The sequence below is a fragment of the Lathyrus oleraceus genome, chromosome 5 (genome assembly GCF_024323335.1).
Source record: "Lathyrus oleraceus cultivar Zhongwan6 chromosome 5, CAAS_Psat_ZW6_1.0, whole genome shotgun sequence".
Classification (NCBI taxonomy): Eukaryota; Viridiplantae; Streptophyta; class Magnoliopsida; order Fabales; family Fabaceae; genus Lathyrus; species Lathyrus oleraceus.
In genome coordinates, this window is record NC_066583.1 from 109,894,916 (window position 1) to 109,912,454 (window position 17,539).

At 33.9% G+C, this 17,539-nt stretch overlaps 2 protein-coding genes across 3 annotated transcripts; one reads left to right on the plus strand and one right to left on the minus strand.

The window, feature by feature from the left end:
• Positions 1-4,885: 4,885 nt before the first annotated feature.
• LOC127088065 (agamous-like MADS-box protein AGL104) lies at positions 4,886-7,081 on the plus strand. 2 transcript variants are annotated; one of them, XM_051028975.1, is made up of 11 exons: positions 4,886-5,129; positions 5,209-5,262; positions 5,383-5,398; positions 5,526-5,587; positions 5,693-5,720; positions 5,809-5,870; positions 6,005-6,104; positions 6,209-6,250; positions 6,353-6,495; positions 6,577-6,773; positions 6,863-7,081. In XM_051028975.1, the coding sequence occupies exons 1-11, from the start codon at positions 4,945-4,947 to the stop codon at positions 6,940-6,942; spliced, it is 969 nt and encodes a 322-aa protein (XP_050884932.1). In that variant the 5' UTR covers positions 4,886-4,944; the 3' UTR covers positions 6,943-7,081. The 2 variants fall into 2 exon arrangements, with proteins under 2 accessions (XP_050884932.1, XP_050884933.1); XM_051028976.1 differs by lacking the exon at positions 6,863-7,081 and having other exon boundaries at positions 6,587-6,736.
• A 44-nt stretch (positions 7,082-7,125) lies between these two features.
• Positions 7,126-9,643, minus strand: LOC127088064 (putative cyclin-A3-1). Its single transcript, XM_051028974.1, has 8 exons — positions 9,296-9,643; positions 8,951-9,183; positions 8,794-8,869; positions 8,448-8,524; positions 8,309-8,342; positions 8,062-8,211; positions 7,710-7,844; positions 7,126-7,625 (listed from the first exon to the last, which is right to left on the minus strand). The coding sequence occupies exons 1-8, from the start codon at positions 9,518-9,520 to the stop codon at positions 7,560-7,562; spliced, it is 996 nt and encodes a 331-aa protein (XP_050884931.1). The 5' UTR covers positions 9,521-9,643; the 3' UTR covers positions 7,126-7,559.
• Positions 9,644-17,539: the final 7,896 nt, after the last annotated feature.

Consider the following 17,539-nt stretch of genomic DNA (forward strand, 5'->3'; position numbering starts at 1 on the left):
AGAGGAGGGTCCATAATAAAAGGAAAAATACTAAGGATGAAGATGGTGAACAGTGTCAGATAATCTTAACCAATTGCTGACATTAGAAGGTGTTAGTCTAGTAATTCCGTTTTGGGGGAAAGATGAACACACACACAAGGTTCAATCAAGTTTTTAGATGAGTGGGTCTTGGCTCTTGATTGTTACCAGGAGCTTAATCAATTTTCAACAAGACTGATCAACTCATTCTCTAAATCACAGAGAGACAATGACCAAATTGCATAAAATAAGATGCAACAAAAACGATAAATAATTGACATGGATTCGATATCAAAATGTTAGTGTTTTGAGAAGAAGAGATAAATATGGTGTAAAGATGAACGCACTAAGAAGAGAAGACAAAAAATCACAATTTTTGTCTCTATGGATCACCATAGGTTTCACATAACTTGTTACTTTCACCAAATGAAGCAACTATTTAAATAAGAGATGAAAGATTCGATTTTTAGAAGTTTGATTTGAATCAAGAAGGATTTGTGATTTGAATCAATCTTGACAGCCCCAAAAATGGCACTTTTTAAAGCTAATGATTTGAACCATTATTTGCACTTGATTCAAATCAAATGAGGTTATGATTTGTTTCATGTTCAATTTTTTATCTGAATCATTAGATCTGTAATGGTGTTCTAATTTTCAGCAAGTGAGTGATTCGAATCAAATATAATACATGATTCGAATCAAATACCAAAATATCCAAAATCAAATGTTCTAACTTGTGATTCAAGCTACTCATGTGGAAATGGAAAAATAGTAATTTGCATAGGCTCAAAAAGGAATTACCAACAAGGATCAAATAAAAATAATCATGAAATATATAGGATTCTCAGTGGTACAATTTAGTAGCCTAAGCAATTACAATCAAATGGAAAGAATAGTACAATCACACAGATGAATTGAGACAACATAAAAATTACAAATACGCAATGAAACAATAATTGAATTGTAAAACATCAAAATACAAATTGATACTTAAAGCATGTAAACCATACCAAATGATACTATGTGTTTTCATGGAAAACGGCCATGCACGTACTATTTAGGTATGTTCTACAAAAAAAAATAGGGTGGGCAGGGCGAGCATAGTTGAGGGTGCGGGCCAAAAACCTTGGTTTGCCCTGCAAAAAGATAGACGGGCCAGCAGGTACTGCAACATTAAAGCCTAAAATTAAAAAAAAAGTTATATTAATGCTTGCGCCTACGAAACCCCGCTAAAAATTGAGCAGAGTGGGGCATACATATTAGAGGATGAGGGTCTAAAACCTTGTCTCATTTTGCAAAAAAAGTATAGTCAAATCGGGCATGTTTGACAGGTCAGGCCCGTTTTGCCTTCCCTAGGCATGACTTAATCATGTGGGTTCATATAAATACAGTGATATATATATATATATATATATATATATATATATATATATATATATATATATATATATATATATATATATATATATATATATATATATATATATATATATATATATATATATATATATATATATATAATTCAAAATAGAGTGTGTTGAATGCGTTATAGAGTTTTTCTAGCATTATTCTAGATGAGTTCACCATACATAATCATGATGAAACCCTAAACAAATGTGTTTAATACGTTGCTTCTTAAAATCAAACATAAGATTTTCGTGTTTTCTGATGACAAACCCTCGCGATTTTCATTTTAATTCAGTGTATATTCATACTAAATGACAATTCAAGAGACGTCATCAAACTAAAAAATGTGCAATACGAGCAATTTAGGCTGGAATTCGTGTTCAAAAGAAAGAGAAAGAAAAACCTTCCACATAATTAATATAATATGAACTTGTAATGTGTTTAAACATATTCTTTGATTCCTTTACGTGCGTTATATAAACCTATAAACTGTATCAATCTCATTCTTCTCGCCCTCCTCTCACGTCACCTTCTATAAGTGTTTGACACAAACAATTTTTTTCCTTTTTTTCTATTGTCGCCACTTAGTTTCCTAATGCATTTCACTCATAGTAATGTGTGGTCGAGTTGACGTAACCAATATAATCATTAATATATAATAATTATGTATTCTAATTATTGTATTCTAAAAGATTCTTATAAGATCGATAATGACAATAACTCAGTCTTTTATATATATTTTTCAACAATTTTTTTATTTAAATTTACATAAGCACGACAAAATCATGTAAGCTCATATAAATTTTAACTAAGATAAAGTGTGTTGAATGTGTTAGATGATTTTTGCTAGCATTATTCTACATAAACTCACCCCACATAATCATGATGAAACATTGAACAAATGTGATTGATATATTACTTCTTAAAATCAAACACATGATTTCCATGTTTTTTTAAGATAAACCCTAGTAGTTTTCATTTTGATTCAATGTACATTTAGTAAATTGATTCAAAAGAGAGAGATCATGAAACTAAAAAAAACATGCAATACGAGCGGTTTATGTGGGAATTCGCGTTCAAAAGAAGAAGAAAATAACATTCCACAAGATTAATATAATCCAAACTTGTAATATATTTAAACACATTCTTTGATCTCTTATCTCACGTTCAAAAGAAAGAAAAAAAACCTTCCACAAGATTAATATAATCCAAATTTGTAATATACTTAAACACATTCTTTGATTCCTTATTTGAGTTACATAAACCGTCATGACGATCTCATTCTTCTCGTCTTTATCACGTCAGCTTTTATAAATGCCTAACACAAACAAATTATTTAGGTATGTTCTACAAAAAAAAATAGGGTGGGCAGGGCGAGCATAGTTGAGGGCGCGGGCCAAAAACCTTGGTCTGCCCTGCAAAAAGATAAACGGGCCAGCAGGTACTGCAACATTAAAGCCTAAAATTAAGATAGACGGGCCACCTTGGTCTACCCATGTGGAAATGGAAAAATAGTAATTTGCATAGGCTCAAAAAGGAATTACCAACAAGGATCAAATAAAAATAATCATGAAATATATAGGATTCTCAGTGGTACAATTTAGTAGCCTAAGCAATTACAATCAAATGGAAAGAATAGTACAATCACACAGATGAATTGAGACAACATACAAATTACAAATACGCAATGAAACAATAATTGAATTGTAAAACATCAAAATACAAATTGATACTAAAAGCACGTAAACCATACCAAATGATACTATGTGTTTTCATGGAAAACAGCCATGCACGTACTGTTTAGGTATGTTCTACAAAAAAAAATAGGGTGGGCAGGGCGAGCATAGTTGAGGGCGCAGGCCAAAAACCTTGGTCTTCCCTGCAAAAAGGTGGGCGGGCTAGCAGGTACTACAACATTAAAGCCTAAAATTAAAAAATATATATATATTAATGCTTGCGCCTACGGAATCCCGCTAAAAACTGAGCAGAGTGGGGCGGACATATTAGAGGATGAGGGTCTAAAACCTTGTCCCGTTTTGCAAAAAAAAAGTATAGTCAAAGCGAACATGTTCGAAAGGTCAGGCCCGTTTTTCCTTCCCTAGGCGTGACTTAATCATGTGGGTTCATATAAATACAGTAAAATATATATAAATTTTATTCAAAATAGAGTGTGTTGAATGCGTTATAGAGTTTTTCTAGCATTATTCTAGATGAGTTCACCATACATAATCATGATGAAACCCTAAACAAATGTGTTTAATACGTCGCTTCTTGAAATCAAACATAAGATTTCCATGTTTTCTGATGACAAATCCTCGTGGTTTTCATTTTAATTCAGTGTATATTCATACTAAATGACAATTCAAGAGACGTCATCAAACTAAAAAATATGCAATACGAGCAATTTATGCAGGAATTCGTGTTCAAAAGAAAGAGAAATAAAAACCTTCCACATAATTAATATAATACGAATTTGTAATGAGTTTAAACATATTCTTTGATTCCTTACATGCGTTATATAAATCTATAAATTGTATCAATCTCATTCTTCTCGCCCTCCTCTCACGTCACCTTCTATAAGTGTCTGACACAAACAATTTTTTTCCTTTTTTTTTCTATTGTCGCCACTTAGTTTCCTAATGCATTTCACTCATAGTAATGTGTGGTCGAATTGACGTAATCAATATAATCATTAATATATAATAATTATGTATCTAATTATTATATTCTAAAAGATTCTTATCAAACTTAAAATCAATAATGACAATAACTAGATCTTTTATATATATTTTTCAACAATTTTTTTATTTAAATTTACATAGGCACGACTAAATCATGTAAGCTCATATAAATTTTAATAAAGTAGAGTGTGTTGAATGTGTTAGATGATTTTTGCTAGCATTATTCTACATAAACTCACCACACATAATCACATAATCATGATGAAACATTGAACAAGTGTGATTGATATATTACTTCTTAAAATCAAACAAGTGATTTCCATGTTTTTTTAAAGATAAACCCTAGTAGTTTTCATTTTGATTCAATATACATTTAGTATATTGATTCAAAAAAGTGATCATGAAACTAAAAAAAACGCAATACGAAGGTTTATCTTGGTATTCGCGTTCAAAAGAAAGAAAAAACCTTCCACAAGATTAATATAATCCAAACTTGTAATATACTTAAATATATTCTTTGATTCCTTATCTGAGTTGTATAAATCGTCATGACGATCTCATTTTTCTCGTCTTTTATCACGTCACAGCTTTTATAAATGCCTAACCCAAACAAATTATTTTTCCCTTATTTTCTTCTGTTGTTGCCACATAAGTTTTCTAATGCATGGTAACTTGTGGATGAATTGACCTAACCTATACTATCATTAATATATAATAATTATTATATATTGTAACTATATAGTCATATATTGTGTCATATTTAAGACGTACGTGTTTAATACTACTCCTTTTTTCCCTATATATTTCACTTTTTCGCATCATGAATTAACTGAAATAGATGGGGAGAGTGAAGCTTCAGATCAAAAAGATTGAGAACACAACAAATAGACAAGTCACTTTCTCGAAGAGGAGAAATGGTTTAATGAAGAAAGCTTATGAACTTTCTGTTCTCTGTGATGTTGATGTTGCTCTCATCATGTTTTCTCCTTCTGGTAGAGCCACTCTCTTTTCTCGCAACAGAAGGTATTTTTTTTTCTTTTCTTATATTCTTATTTATTAAAAAATAATTTGAAAACCTAACTTTTTAATATATGCTTTGAAGCGTTGAAGAAATTCTTGATCGATATATAAATCTTCCAGATAGTGAACGTGGAAGGTAAATGAGATTAGTTTGTTCATTTTCTTATGGTGCTTCATACTTCATAGTTTATATTTATATATACTTGTTGGTGCTACTTTTGATCTGTGGAACTTTTGTTACGGTGCAACTATGAAGGATGCATAATCAAGAGGTGAGTTATTTTTTTTCTGAGCCTTGTTACACCCTATGGTAGTGTTTCAATTCAAAGTGAACATTAATTTTCAAATATTGTTGGGAATATTGGTTTGTAATTACGAAATTTGATTGTTTATATGCAGCATATTCAAAAGGTTCTTCATAGGTTGAAAGCCGAAACCGATCAAATATGTCAAGCTTCTAGGTATTTCTTATAGCTCTTTTCTGTTAATGGTTGGTTAGTAGTATTTCATATACGTAATCTAACCGCTTTTTGTTTCTGAAACAATTTAATCATGTTGCGTTGCAGCGCGATGAATGTAGAAGCAAAACTCAAGGTATTTGTTGATAAGCATTGTATATTATAAAAATGATGTTACAGTATGTGTTAGTGTTAGGTTAATGATAAATCTATCTTAATTTCAGGAGGTTCAAAGAGAAGTTCTTATTTACAGGTCTCAATTGGAAGAGATGACGAATCGGCTGAGGTTTCGCTCTCTTGACCATTGCTTACAACTTTATCACATTTTTTATTTATTGAAAACCAAAACTAGGTTCTGAGATGTTGTTGAGGAATAGAGCATGTTCATTGTTCATCACTGTTTGATGGTATAATTTTTAGGGTTTTCGAAGGAGATCCTTCTGAGATTAACACATTAAGTGAGGCCGAATATCGTGAACAGGTCCTTCAAGAAACTTTAAAACATGTACAAATGCGAAAAGTAAGTTTTATAGTAGCTAAAGATAAACCTAAATTCGCTTCTGCTTTTTTTTTTCATATACTTAGAAATTTAAGGAGCAAGTTTAAATTTTTTTTCGTCAACAGCGTTTCTTGGAGGAAGAACATATTTCTCATGCATCTCCACAGGTATATAATGATTAAACTGCCTTGTCTTAACATTCCCTAGTATCTTCATTCAAATGTGCTATGTAAAAATCTCACCATGCAACATGCAACTATTATGGTTAGGTACATCTTACAAAAGCTGTAGATATAGATGGATCTTCTGCTGGAACTACAGAGAATGCATTAGGCTGGTTTTCAGGAGATACTATTACCAATGACCAGATTTTGAACTTTGTGAATGGTTATGACCCTCCTCCTCCTCTCAGGTACTTTTTTTGCCATTGATTAATTGTCCATCCCTAGTGAATTTGTATCAAATTGTTCAATGCTCTTATTTCTGCAATCAGTGATCAACAGTCACTAAATACTGTTGTCGATACAATGACGCCAACTTCAACCTTTCTGCACACTGCAAACATGGATCATGACTACCAAATTTGTCTCAAGGATGGTGCGGAGGCTGACATTAATAATACACCAAGTCCTGAGTTTGGACAAGTTATGGACACCAGTTTGGATTTTTGGGCAAACGTATATCATTCAGGTATAGTTATGTTATAATTTGACTTGTTAATAATGCACATTAGTTGAAACTAATGTTGTACATTGATTTATAATTTGAACTATTTGCAGGGTCATTGTCAATTGCAGAAACAAGAGAAGAAGAACTACTTGAACAGAATTTGCTCAATGTATTCCCTCAAATATTTTAATAAGTAGTCGAGATCAATTTCAATCAAACATGATTTATGGTCTCTTTGTACATGTTTTCTGGAAAAATAGAAAGTTGAAATGCATTTGCACTTTCGCAGCTAGCAGCTGAAAATAAAATGATTTAGATGAGTTAGTATCTATGTTTATGACTTGTTTTTTGCAGTACTATTTAATTGACTGAATGTATCAACAACCGATATATTAGAGTGTGTCTAAAACCTTGGTTCAAAGACAAGAGTACACTAATTATCAACATAGAGAAACATTTACATTTTTATGACGAATGAAAGACACCATGTAATGACATTGAAAGTCAGCACAAAGACAAACCGCCCTTGCTATTTCTAAAGTGGAAGTTTACAATGTAACTGCACCTTGAGTTAAAGCTACTACAAACACAATACCTAACTAGGCTTAAAAACTATAGATGTCTTGACCACAACTTAATAGCCAGTTAAATTAACTTCCATATACCATATAACCTCCACAAAATTGATATTCAGCACTGAAATTACTTCTTAGTAAAGTCATATTCAAGCCCTCTTTGCCAATGTAGCATGCTTCTTGCATAAAACATACCACTTCAAAAAAAATAACCAAGTTTCATCCAATTACTTCACTCTACTTCAAACAGAGAACTTGGTAAATGAGGAGGCGAAGGCAGGTTTGCCACATGTTTAAACTGTTGCACCATAAAGATATCATATCATTAAACTTGCCACAATAATTTTATAAAGTCTAGGGAATATGATTAAAGAACAATCACCTTGTGCTGCTTGTATTTCTCTCGAGAAGCGTCAAATGAAGCTTCCCTTCTAGCCATATACAAATCATGTAAGATGAGAACACATTCTTTCAACTCGTCTGGTCTATATCTAGAGTATTCTTGCAGGGTTGGTGTCTGCAACAGACCAAAAAATAAACTTCATAAATGCATTGAATCATATATATATATATATATATATATATATATATATATATATATATAATATATATATATATATATATATATATATATATATATATATATATATATATATATATATATATATATTGATTGGCAATACTAATACTTTTACGTAAGAGGTAAGTTTTTAGCTATTTAATCAAATACTTGCCCAAGGATAAGCTTTAGGCCAAACAATGAATCGAGCAAGCAGTGTGGCAGACGCGGCCACCAAAGAAGGCAAGAATCTCAAACAAACACAATCCAATAAACTTAGCTCAGCAAGATAGTTACTTAAGAACTCAAACTGCAAACTTGAAGCCTGAGAAAAAGAAGAAAAAAAAAACAAGCTTCAATCAGAATACTTATCAGCACTTTTGAAATGTCCAAAACATAGATAATGAAAAAATGAAACTCACATTTTTTTTCTCACAGGCAATTTCATTAAACCTCCTGTATCACATAAACTTCACATAATTAGTCTATTGTCCTTTCAAATTTATTTACATAATTAACATTTGCAAAACAGAATAACAAACAGATTTGGCAATCTCTTGCCTTAGAAAAGTCTTAACAGTGGGATTGGCTGTATCAAACTCTAGGGTTTTGAGTATGTCAGCTTCCATCTCTAAAACCTGAAATGATAGCAAAAAATAAGAGTAGCAAAGTGAGTGAGCATTGACACAAATCAAAGTATACTCACACACAACTACAAAAAACTAATCCCTCAAAGTAATTGAGATGCTTTGAACCGAAAGATCTCTCCCCACATATGGTTTTCATACCTAGCAGCAAGAGATAAAACTCCTAACCAAATTATTCAAACGTTTACCATTTGTGTCTCATCACATTGTAATTTCACTATTTTGCAACAGACAAAGCATGGAATGGTATATATGTTTACCTCATCTTTGTTATACGAATTGTCAGTTATAAAACAGAACTCTTCCACATAAGGTGGGCTTATTTCTTCATGTTTCCTATACAAATCAAAAAACCAATCACAATGTTGAAGAAGATTAAACATTAGGCAAAAAACAAAGAACATCACTAAGACTCACGATGCAATGAGCATTGATGAAACACCCAACAACTGAAGCTTGGTCCTATTGATATCATTAAAAGACAGAAACCTATCTATGTATGAAACAGCGAGATGAAGTGTATCAGGAACAAGCTTGTATTCTTCCGCAACCTCAACTAACCAATCAACCAAAATCCCTCTCATATGTGGAGTAATATCTCTCTGAACTATAACCATGTAATCCATCATCGGTCTTCTCTTTTTCTCCATCTAAAAAAACAAGTAGAATCCCTCTCCGTCATTACAACAAACACCAGAAAGACACAATTTTTAAACAGTATTACAAGACCCGCAACAACATAGACTGAAACAAATACGTTACCTCCATTGATCGAAGATACATGTAAATCTCAGAAACAACCGGGCCATCAAAATCTTCACTAGGGTTCTTCTTCTTCTTCCCCGGTGTTGGTTTTCTTGGGTTAAGGTTTTTTTGAGTAACAGTGAGATTGGTTGAATTGGGAAGTTCCCCTAACACAACACGCTTCTTGTTGATGGGTTGAATCTGGTGGTTGGATTTTCTCTTTGAAGAGCGTGTTTCAATCATGTTGTTCTTGTTCTAGTTCCAGTTGAATCTTGAAATTTTGTTGGAACTTTTATTTTCTAATTGTATCGTGTTTTGGAGATTTTGAATTTTGCGTTGGAGCCAAAAATGAAAATGAAATGTTTTAAATTTGTGTTTGGTGGTTTTCCTTTTAAATTCAAATTCGATTAAATTATTAAAATTGCATTTTCATATGGCGGGATAGCGCCCTTTCCTCCTCGTCAAAATTATTTTATTTTTTTAATATTTCTTGTTTAATCTGATTAATCACTTAAGACAAAATACATATTATTTCAAAGAATTCAACTTTAAATTTCATTAATTATTATAAATAATAAGAAATTAAAAAAATTAGAAAAATTAGAAATTAAATAATAAAGATTCATATTGTATTCTTATCAAGTGTAACCTTACATAATAATTTAGGTTTTATCTACCAATACTATAAAAAAGTTAGTTGCTATGTTTTATACATATTTAACCTTTCTTAAATTTCTGACACCTCATTATTTTAGTGGCAAAATTTATTTTTCTTTCGATTTATCCAATCAGTTTTGTTTCCTTTACAACTCAATCACAATTTATTTTGCATTAATTATGTCAATCTTATTTTTTGTTCCTTTTGAAAAATACTTATAACATTTTATTTTTCTTTCAATTTTTGATTTTGTCCTAACTATTACTCTCTCCGTCTTATAAAAAGTGCCTTATTTGCATTTTTTCTATGTCTCAAAATAAATGTTTTTTTAAAATATCAATACAACATTTATTATTTTCTTCCACTACTATATCCTTATTTATTAGCTTTCACTCTTTTCAACAACTCCACTAACTATAATAAATAAGGATATTTTAGTCAATTATACTAATTTTATCATCAAAATCAACACATCTAATCATTTTCTTAAAAATCGCGCAGAGATCAAATAAAACACTTATTATGAGACGGAGGGAGTACTTTATTTCGTAGTAGGAAAACTACCATAGCAGCTACTATAAGTCATGTCAGGATACTGGAAAGCCTCACATAGCAGCTAGTATAAATCATGTCAGGGTAGTTAGAAAGTAGTGGTGGTATAATGGGTTTTAAGGATAAAAAATTGATTCTCTTATTTTATAAAATGAAAAAGAAAAAAAAGGAAACTTATCTTTTACATCTACGATCCTTTAATCTTATACAAAAATACATAAGAGAAATAAAAAAATATAGCAAAAATAAAAACATGAAAAACTCTAACACAACTTGAATATTCTAACCCAACTTTAAATTAATTTAGTTATGATTTCTGAAATTCTGGTGTAGTCAGAGTTCAGATGTTCTACTCCAAGTAATGACATCTGATCCAACATTGTTACTAATACAGCAAGACAGTTATACAAATTAAAACCCAGTACTGATATGCACACATTCACAGATGTCACGACATCTGCTACTATATCACCATAGAATGGAAGAACACCCAGTTATGTCCATCTGGTACAAAGACACAGCAGAGATCAAACATAGCACTTACTTCTGTTGAGCCTGCACAGTTATCAGCATGATGTCTCAACATTGATTTGAACATCACCTGTTACAGCATTACAGGTTGACCTTATTTTATAACAGACAGAATTATAACGTGCAGAAGGTAAAAACACAAGTAATTGTTAACCCAGTTCGGTGCAACATCACCTACTCTGGGGGCATACCAAGCCAGGAAGAAGATCCACTATCAGTAGTATTAATTCAGAGTTAAACTCCCCCCGTTTACAACTCTTCACTTAATCCCTACCCAATGCAATCTATACCTAGGAACTTCTAGATAGAAACCTCCAGTTTCCATTCCTATCACTACAAATACAATGTAATGCTAAACAACTTGAACTTGCTTCACAGCTTCGTTCAAGACCATAACAAACTCTTATCTACAGGCTTTGAGTTACAAATAATCTCATGCCTTCGAGCACTGAGAAACACATGGTAACCTTCCCACAGGTTGGGAGGCTTACCTCACACACACCCCTAATTTTACATTATTTGAGGCTTACAAAACCTAGGTTATAATCTTTTATTTATAACCTAAACACCCAACTGGATTTGGGCCTTGTACTTGTATTTCCTAAAATTAAGGTTAGGTAAGTTAACCTAATTTCCACATATTAGGGTGCTAACAAATAGGCTATTTGTTAGGGCTCTTGAATTTAGCTCTTCTGTTAGTTTCCTGGATTTTAGCACAGCTGTTAGATTCCTGAAAAACAGCCTAGGATAAATACTGAAACAGAAAAACTAACTAGCCTACACTTTAGCATATGCTGTCAGGAATGAATGTCACAACATTCAGTTTGACGTCTAGAACATAGGCCATATGCTAACTCTGTTATTCTCCTAAAAACCCGTCTGAAAGAAATACTGAGCTGTAATAAATACTGAACTATACCAGAAAAACTAACTGGCCTATAAGTCAGTATCTGCTGTCAGGAATGAATGTCATAACATTCAGTTTGACATCCAGACAATAGGCTGTGTGCTAGGTCTGTTATTCTCCTAAAAAACAGTCTGAGATAAATACTGAACCATAACAGAAAAACCAACTAGCCTATAGTTCAGTATATGCTGTCAGGGATGAATGTCATAACATCCAGTTTGACATTCAGTAAGTCCTGTATTGAATGATTGTCATAACAGAACAGAAAATCAGCCTGCTGTTAGTTTCCTGAAAATCAGCCTGAGATAAATAACAGAAAAACTAACTGGCCTGTCAGGAATAAATGTCATAACATTCAGTTTGACATTCAGAGAATGTTGTCATGAATGACTGTCGTAACATTCAGTTTGACATTCAGTAAATCTTGTATTAGCTAATCCTGCAGTATACTACTTAAGCATGTCATGACATCAGTCAAGACATCTAAGTACAATAAGTGTTTTAACACAAAATGTAGCCAATCAAACACATACAAAGCATGTCATGACATCAGTCAAGCCATCAGAGTATAGCTAGTGTTTTACCACAAAATGCAGCCAATCAAACATCTACAAACTCCCCATTTGGCAAATTTTTGGCTAAAACAACTTGGCATCACAACAGAGTTTACAGCAGCGGAAAACACACATCTAGCAGGGAAGTTAACCTAGCTAATACACTCAGAGCAGCAACACGCTCAACATACACAGAAGTTAAATAAAAACTTCTAACAGCAGCACACATACAGAAGTTAAATAAAAACTTCTAACAACAGCACACATCACCATAACCTATTGTTTAAAGGACCTTCAATGAAATCTGTTGTCCTGGGGTACATTTGTTACTCCCCCTTTTTGTCAAAAATGTTTCCAAAACAAGACTTAATATTACAGACCCACAAAAAAATTACAAGCAAATTACAGAAACACACACTTGATTTTACTTCACAGTTTCAATCAAGAATACACACTCTTGATCTTGCTTTATAGCTTTGATCAAGACTACACCCACTTGATCTTGCTTCACAACTTTGATCAAGTAGACACACACTCTTGCTTCACAGCTTTAGAGTGACGAATTTCAGCCACAAATCAGATCTCCAATCAAACACAGATTGCCATTAAGTGTGCAATCACAAAACACCAGACATTCACACTGAATGTTCTGTGTACAGGGTGTCATGACATCGGGTCTGACATCCTGGAAAATTCCTGCATAATTCCTTTTATAACTTCCAGCAGGTACAATCATATTAGATTCCATGACCTTGTGTATGACATTCTGAAACAAATACTGCATGAACATGTTTTTGAACTCCAGCAGGTACACAGGATATCTTATGTTAAGACATCACACACAACATCTTGTGAACACTCTTTGGTTTACCAAAATTGCTCCCCCTTTGGCAAATTTTGGCTAAAACATATATCTTTCCTTTTTGTTCACAAGGTAAACTATCAGCAGTTAAACAACATAACAGTAGTTTAAACTGCAGCAGAAGCAACACAATTACTAGCTTTATAGTTACTAGTAATACACACATGCACAAGGGTACTTCTCCTCTTGAAACTTGGAGATCACACATGAACATATCCAACACCCCAAAGTTGGACCTTCACATACTTCCTGATTCAAAGAGAACCCAGACCACTTGATGAATGGAAAACATAAGACGCATCTTCATGTCTTCAAGAGCACACCCTCTGTTAAACCCTCTTGGCTGAACACATCCACACTCTGTGGCAATCTCTCTTCTAACCAGAACAGAAAACCACTTCACAAACTGTTCTCACATTAGTTAGGACATCCTTCACAACATAACAAAGAACACCATCTGATAATCTTCAGATATCACTGAGTCACCAGTTTGATCCAAAAGAACCCAGACATAAATTGGGACATATACATTCTCATCCCATTACAAGAGATAATCTTCCATAGATAGCTCAGAACTCCTACCACGAGCTCCAAGAGATGAATAGAAAACACCTCATTTTGTCTTCAACTTACTACTTTTCTGCTCAAAAGTAATTTGTCTCAGACTTTCCTCAAGAATAATCAGCTGCCATATGTTGATTATCTTGATTCTTCGAACTCACTTCTGAGATAGACCAAATGCCACTGGTTGATTACCTCCTTCATGAATCCTCATATGAAAAAGTCAAATGCCACTTTTTGACCTCTCCTCGTTTATCAGACTTCTCCCAAAGATATTCTGACCTTCCAAGTGAGACTTGAACTTCAAGCTACATGTTAAACAAACTTAGATTCTCTAAGACATGAACATGTAACATATTCTCCATCCAGCAACTCCAAAGAACTGCAATGAGAACGATCTTTTTGAAGTACCCAATCTACAACTTTGTAGACCATTCTATCTTAAGTTAATGTGTCACTTCACCAACTAAGATTCTGATGTTGAACCAAATGTCACAACATTGTGTTTTAACATCTACCTGTTGAATTCAGCTCCTTCTTCTGCCACTTGAAAGAACTTCCTCCCTACACAGAACAAGAGTTCAACGCTCTCATATACTTGATTGTGGAACCAAGTTTGAGTAAACAACCTCCATTCTGCAGGTTTGTAGTTAAGTCATCCAAGCTCACACCTTGATGAATCCTTGCTTCTTCTCCAAAGACATCAGACACTCTGATGCATGATTCTTCAGAAGGACCAGTTAGAAACTAACCCTTCAGCTATACCAAGGATTCCACTTCCTAAAGCAAGGTTGTTTCCATGATGTCAAGAATGCTGCCACTTGTTCTTAACTCCATAGTATGCATTAGCCAATGCACTTTCTTACCTAGATAAGAAATAAACTGATCCAAGTAACCACCATCAAGACTATGATGTCTTCTTCTTCTTGTACACACCAAGGTTGAACATGTTTCTTGCCAGGAAACCTTTTCAGAGATCATATGCTTTTGCTGCCACCAAAGAGATAGACCATAAACCAATGTACTATCCTTTCTGTGATTCTGCACAGGGTCTTGAAGAAGAGATGTTCCAACATCTTTAAGAATATCAATTATCTTGAGCTCCAAGGATAATCAATTAAATACTTGTACTTGTCACAAGTAGACATTGATCTTAAATCCTTTCCCAATTATTCTTTCAGATACTTCCACCATAAGAATACTTTGAAAATACTCTTCTTGTGTCAACATCTTCTGCTTGCAAGTACCTCAACAGTTTTGAGAATCTTTCCAGATTAGATTCACCCTTAGGAATGAGAGAGATGAATCCTTCCTTGAAAATGTGTCACACAACAACCAGAACCCATGTGACACAGGTCAACAGCCAACCAGACCCTAGGCTGACCAAACGTGAGGAGGTTAACTAAAACTCCCCCTCAAATTAACAATCATGGAAACTCCACACCAATATCCATGCATTGTACACAAATGTCTCAACATGACATACACCATCTCTACCAGTGGCAACTAACTCTATGAGTTATACCTATACATACTCCTTGCACACCAATCAGACTCCAGCTGACCATAAGTACTAGTGAAAAAACAACACCAGTCAATAGTTGATATGCATTGCCAGAGCATACTACCTCAACCAACCTCTGATTCTTCATATTCTCACTCCTTGGAAGAACTGCCACTTCTGAGCGTGGTGTTTGAATAACAAGATTCATGGTCCCAATCCTCTTAAATGAAATAGCAATCAGGTTACCCCATTATTGACTTCTAACATCCAGGGGACTTGTCTTTCAACACAACATAGTACTTCAGGGAACAACTATCCAACCCTGACCAATCTACAAGAATAAGACAAACAGCAGGAAATTGCACAATGTCACATCTCAACCAGCTCCACTTCTAGAGATCAGACTTCTAAAAGTGACCTTCTTGAGCACACACACAGTTGACCCTACCCTTGTCAACTTAGCACACATAAATGTCCCCTCTTCCAGGTCAAGAGTAGGTTCCAAACAAAAGTATCCCTTTGTTTGACACCTAAAACAACTGCTCTTCAACCAATAGCTGCGTACTTGTTGAACAACATGTTCTAACATCACATAGAACATTAGTTTCACCTCCTTGGAACAAACCCTCCTTGAAAGTCTTAAAGGTCTTCATATACACTACCCAAGAGAGTAAAAGAATCAGTGATCAAGTGATTCTTACCATCATGAAGTGAGCACGTCATGATGAGTGGACTTGAGGAGACTCAAGTACCTTTGATATCTTCAGTAGATTATGATGAAATCTTGAATACAATAGCCTTTCATCCACATGAGGGGAAACTACATCAGAGTTTGAGTTTTGCCAGGTATTATGCAGCAGAAATCATAATACAACTCAACCTATGAACACACACTTCACCAGATCAGCCTCCAAGAACATACCAAGTTTGAATATGATTCAATACTAGCACAGCTGTCCCACACAAAGGCCAATTGCCAACCTCTAGAGACAGGTACACGCAGTTCCTGTCATGAATAGTCCATCCACTTACTTCAAGGGACCATTCAGGGAAATCACAGAACCTTCCACAGGTTCCAACATCAGTACTAACATAACTCTTTGCAAGATACCAGAAAGTATCACCCATGGATCTCATCCAGAAACAGAACAGGATGCCTGCTCTGATACCAAGTGAAATTCTGGTGTAGTCAGAGTTCAGATGTTCTACTCCAAGTAATGACATCTGATCCAACATTGTTACTAATACAGCAAGACAGTTATACAAATTAAAACCCAATATTGATATGCACACATTCACAGATGTCACGACTCTGCTACTATATCATCATAGAATGGAAGAACACCCAGTTCTGTCCATCTGGTACAAAGACACAGCAAAGATCAAACATAACACTTACTTATGTTGAGCCTGCACAGTTATCAGCATGATGTCTCAACATTGATTTGAACATCACCTGTTATAGCATTACAGGTTGACCTTATTTTATAACAGACATAATTATAACGTGCAGAAGGTAAAAACACAAGTAATTGTTAACCAAGTTCGGTGCAACATCACCTACTATGGGGGCATACCAAGCCAGGAAGAAGATCCACTATCAGCAATATTAATTCAGAGTTAAACTCCCCCCGTTTACAACTCTTCACTTAATCCCTACCCAATGCAATCTATACCTAGGAACTCATAGATAGAAACCTCCAGTTTCCATTCCTATCACTACAAATACAATGTAATGCTAAACAACTTGAACTTGCTTCACAGCTTCGTTCAAGACCATAACAAACTCTTACCTACAGGCTTTGAGTTACAAATAATCTCATGCCTTCGAGCACTAAGAAACACATGGTAACCTTCCCATAGGTTGGGAGGTTTACCTCACACACACCCCTAATTTTACATTATTTGAGGCTTACAAAACCTAGGTTACAATCTGCTATTTATAACCTAAACACCCAACTGGATTTGGGCATTGTACTTGTATTTCCTAAAATTAAGGTTAGGCAAGTTAACCTAATTTCCACATATTAGGGTGCTAACAAATAGGCTATTTGTTAGGGCTCTTGAATTTAGCTCTTCTGTTAGTTTCCTGGATTTTAGCACAGTTGTTAGATTCCTGAAAAATAGCCTAAG

Coding starts and splice junctions, on each gene's coding strand:
- LOC127088064 (XM_051028974.1), bottom strand. CDS start 9,520: ATGATTGAAACACGCTCTTCAAAGAGAAAATCCAACCACCAGATTCAA. Junction 9,184..9,295: donor TGTATCTTCGATCAATGGAG/GTAACGTATTTG, acceptor TTGTTTTTTTAG/ATGGAGAAAAAGAGAAGACC. Junction 8,343..8,447: donor ACTGTTAAGACTTTTCTAAG/GCAAGAGATTGC, acceptor TATGTGATACAG/GAGGTTTAATGAAATTGCCT.
- LOC127088065 (XM_051028975.1), top strand. CDS start 4,945: ATGGGGAGAGTGAAGCTTCAGATCAAAAAGATTGAGAACACAACAAAT. Junction 6,105..6,208: donor AACATGTACAAATGCGAAAA/GTAAGTTTTATA, acceptor TTTCGTCAACAG/CGTTTCTTGGAGGAAGAACA. Junction 6,774..6,862: donor GGCAAACGTATATCATTCAG/GTATAGTTATGT, acceptor AACTATTTGCAG/GGTCATTGTCAATTGCAGAA.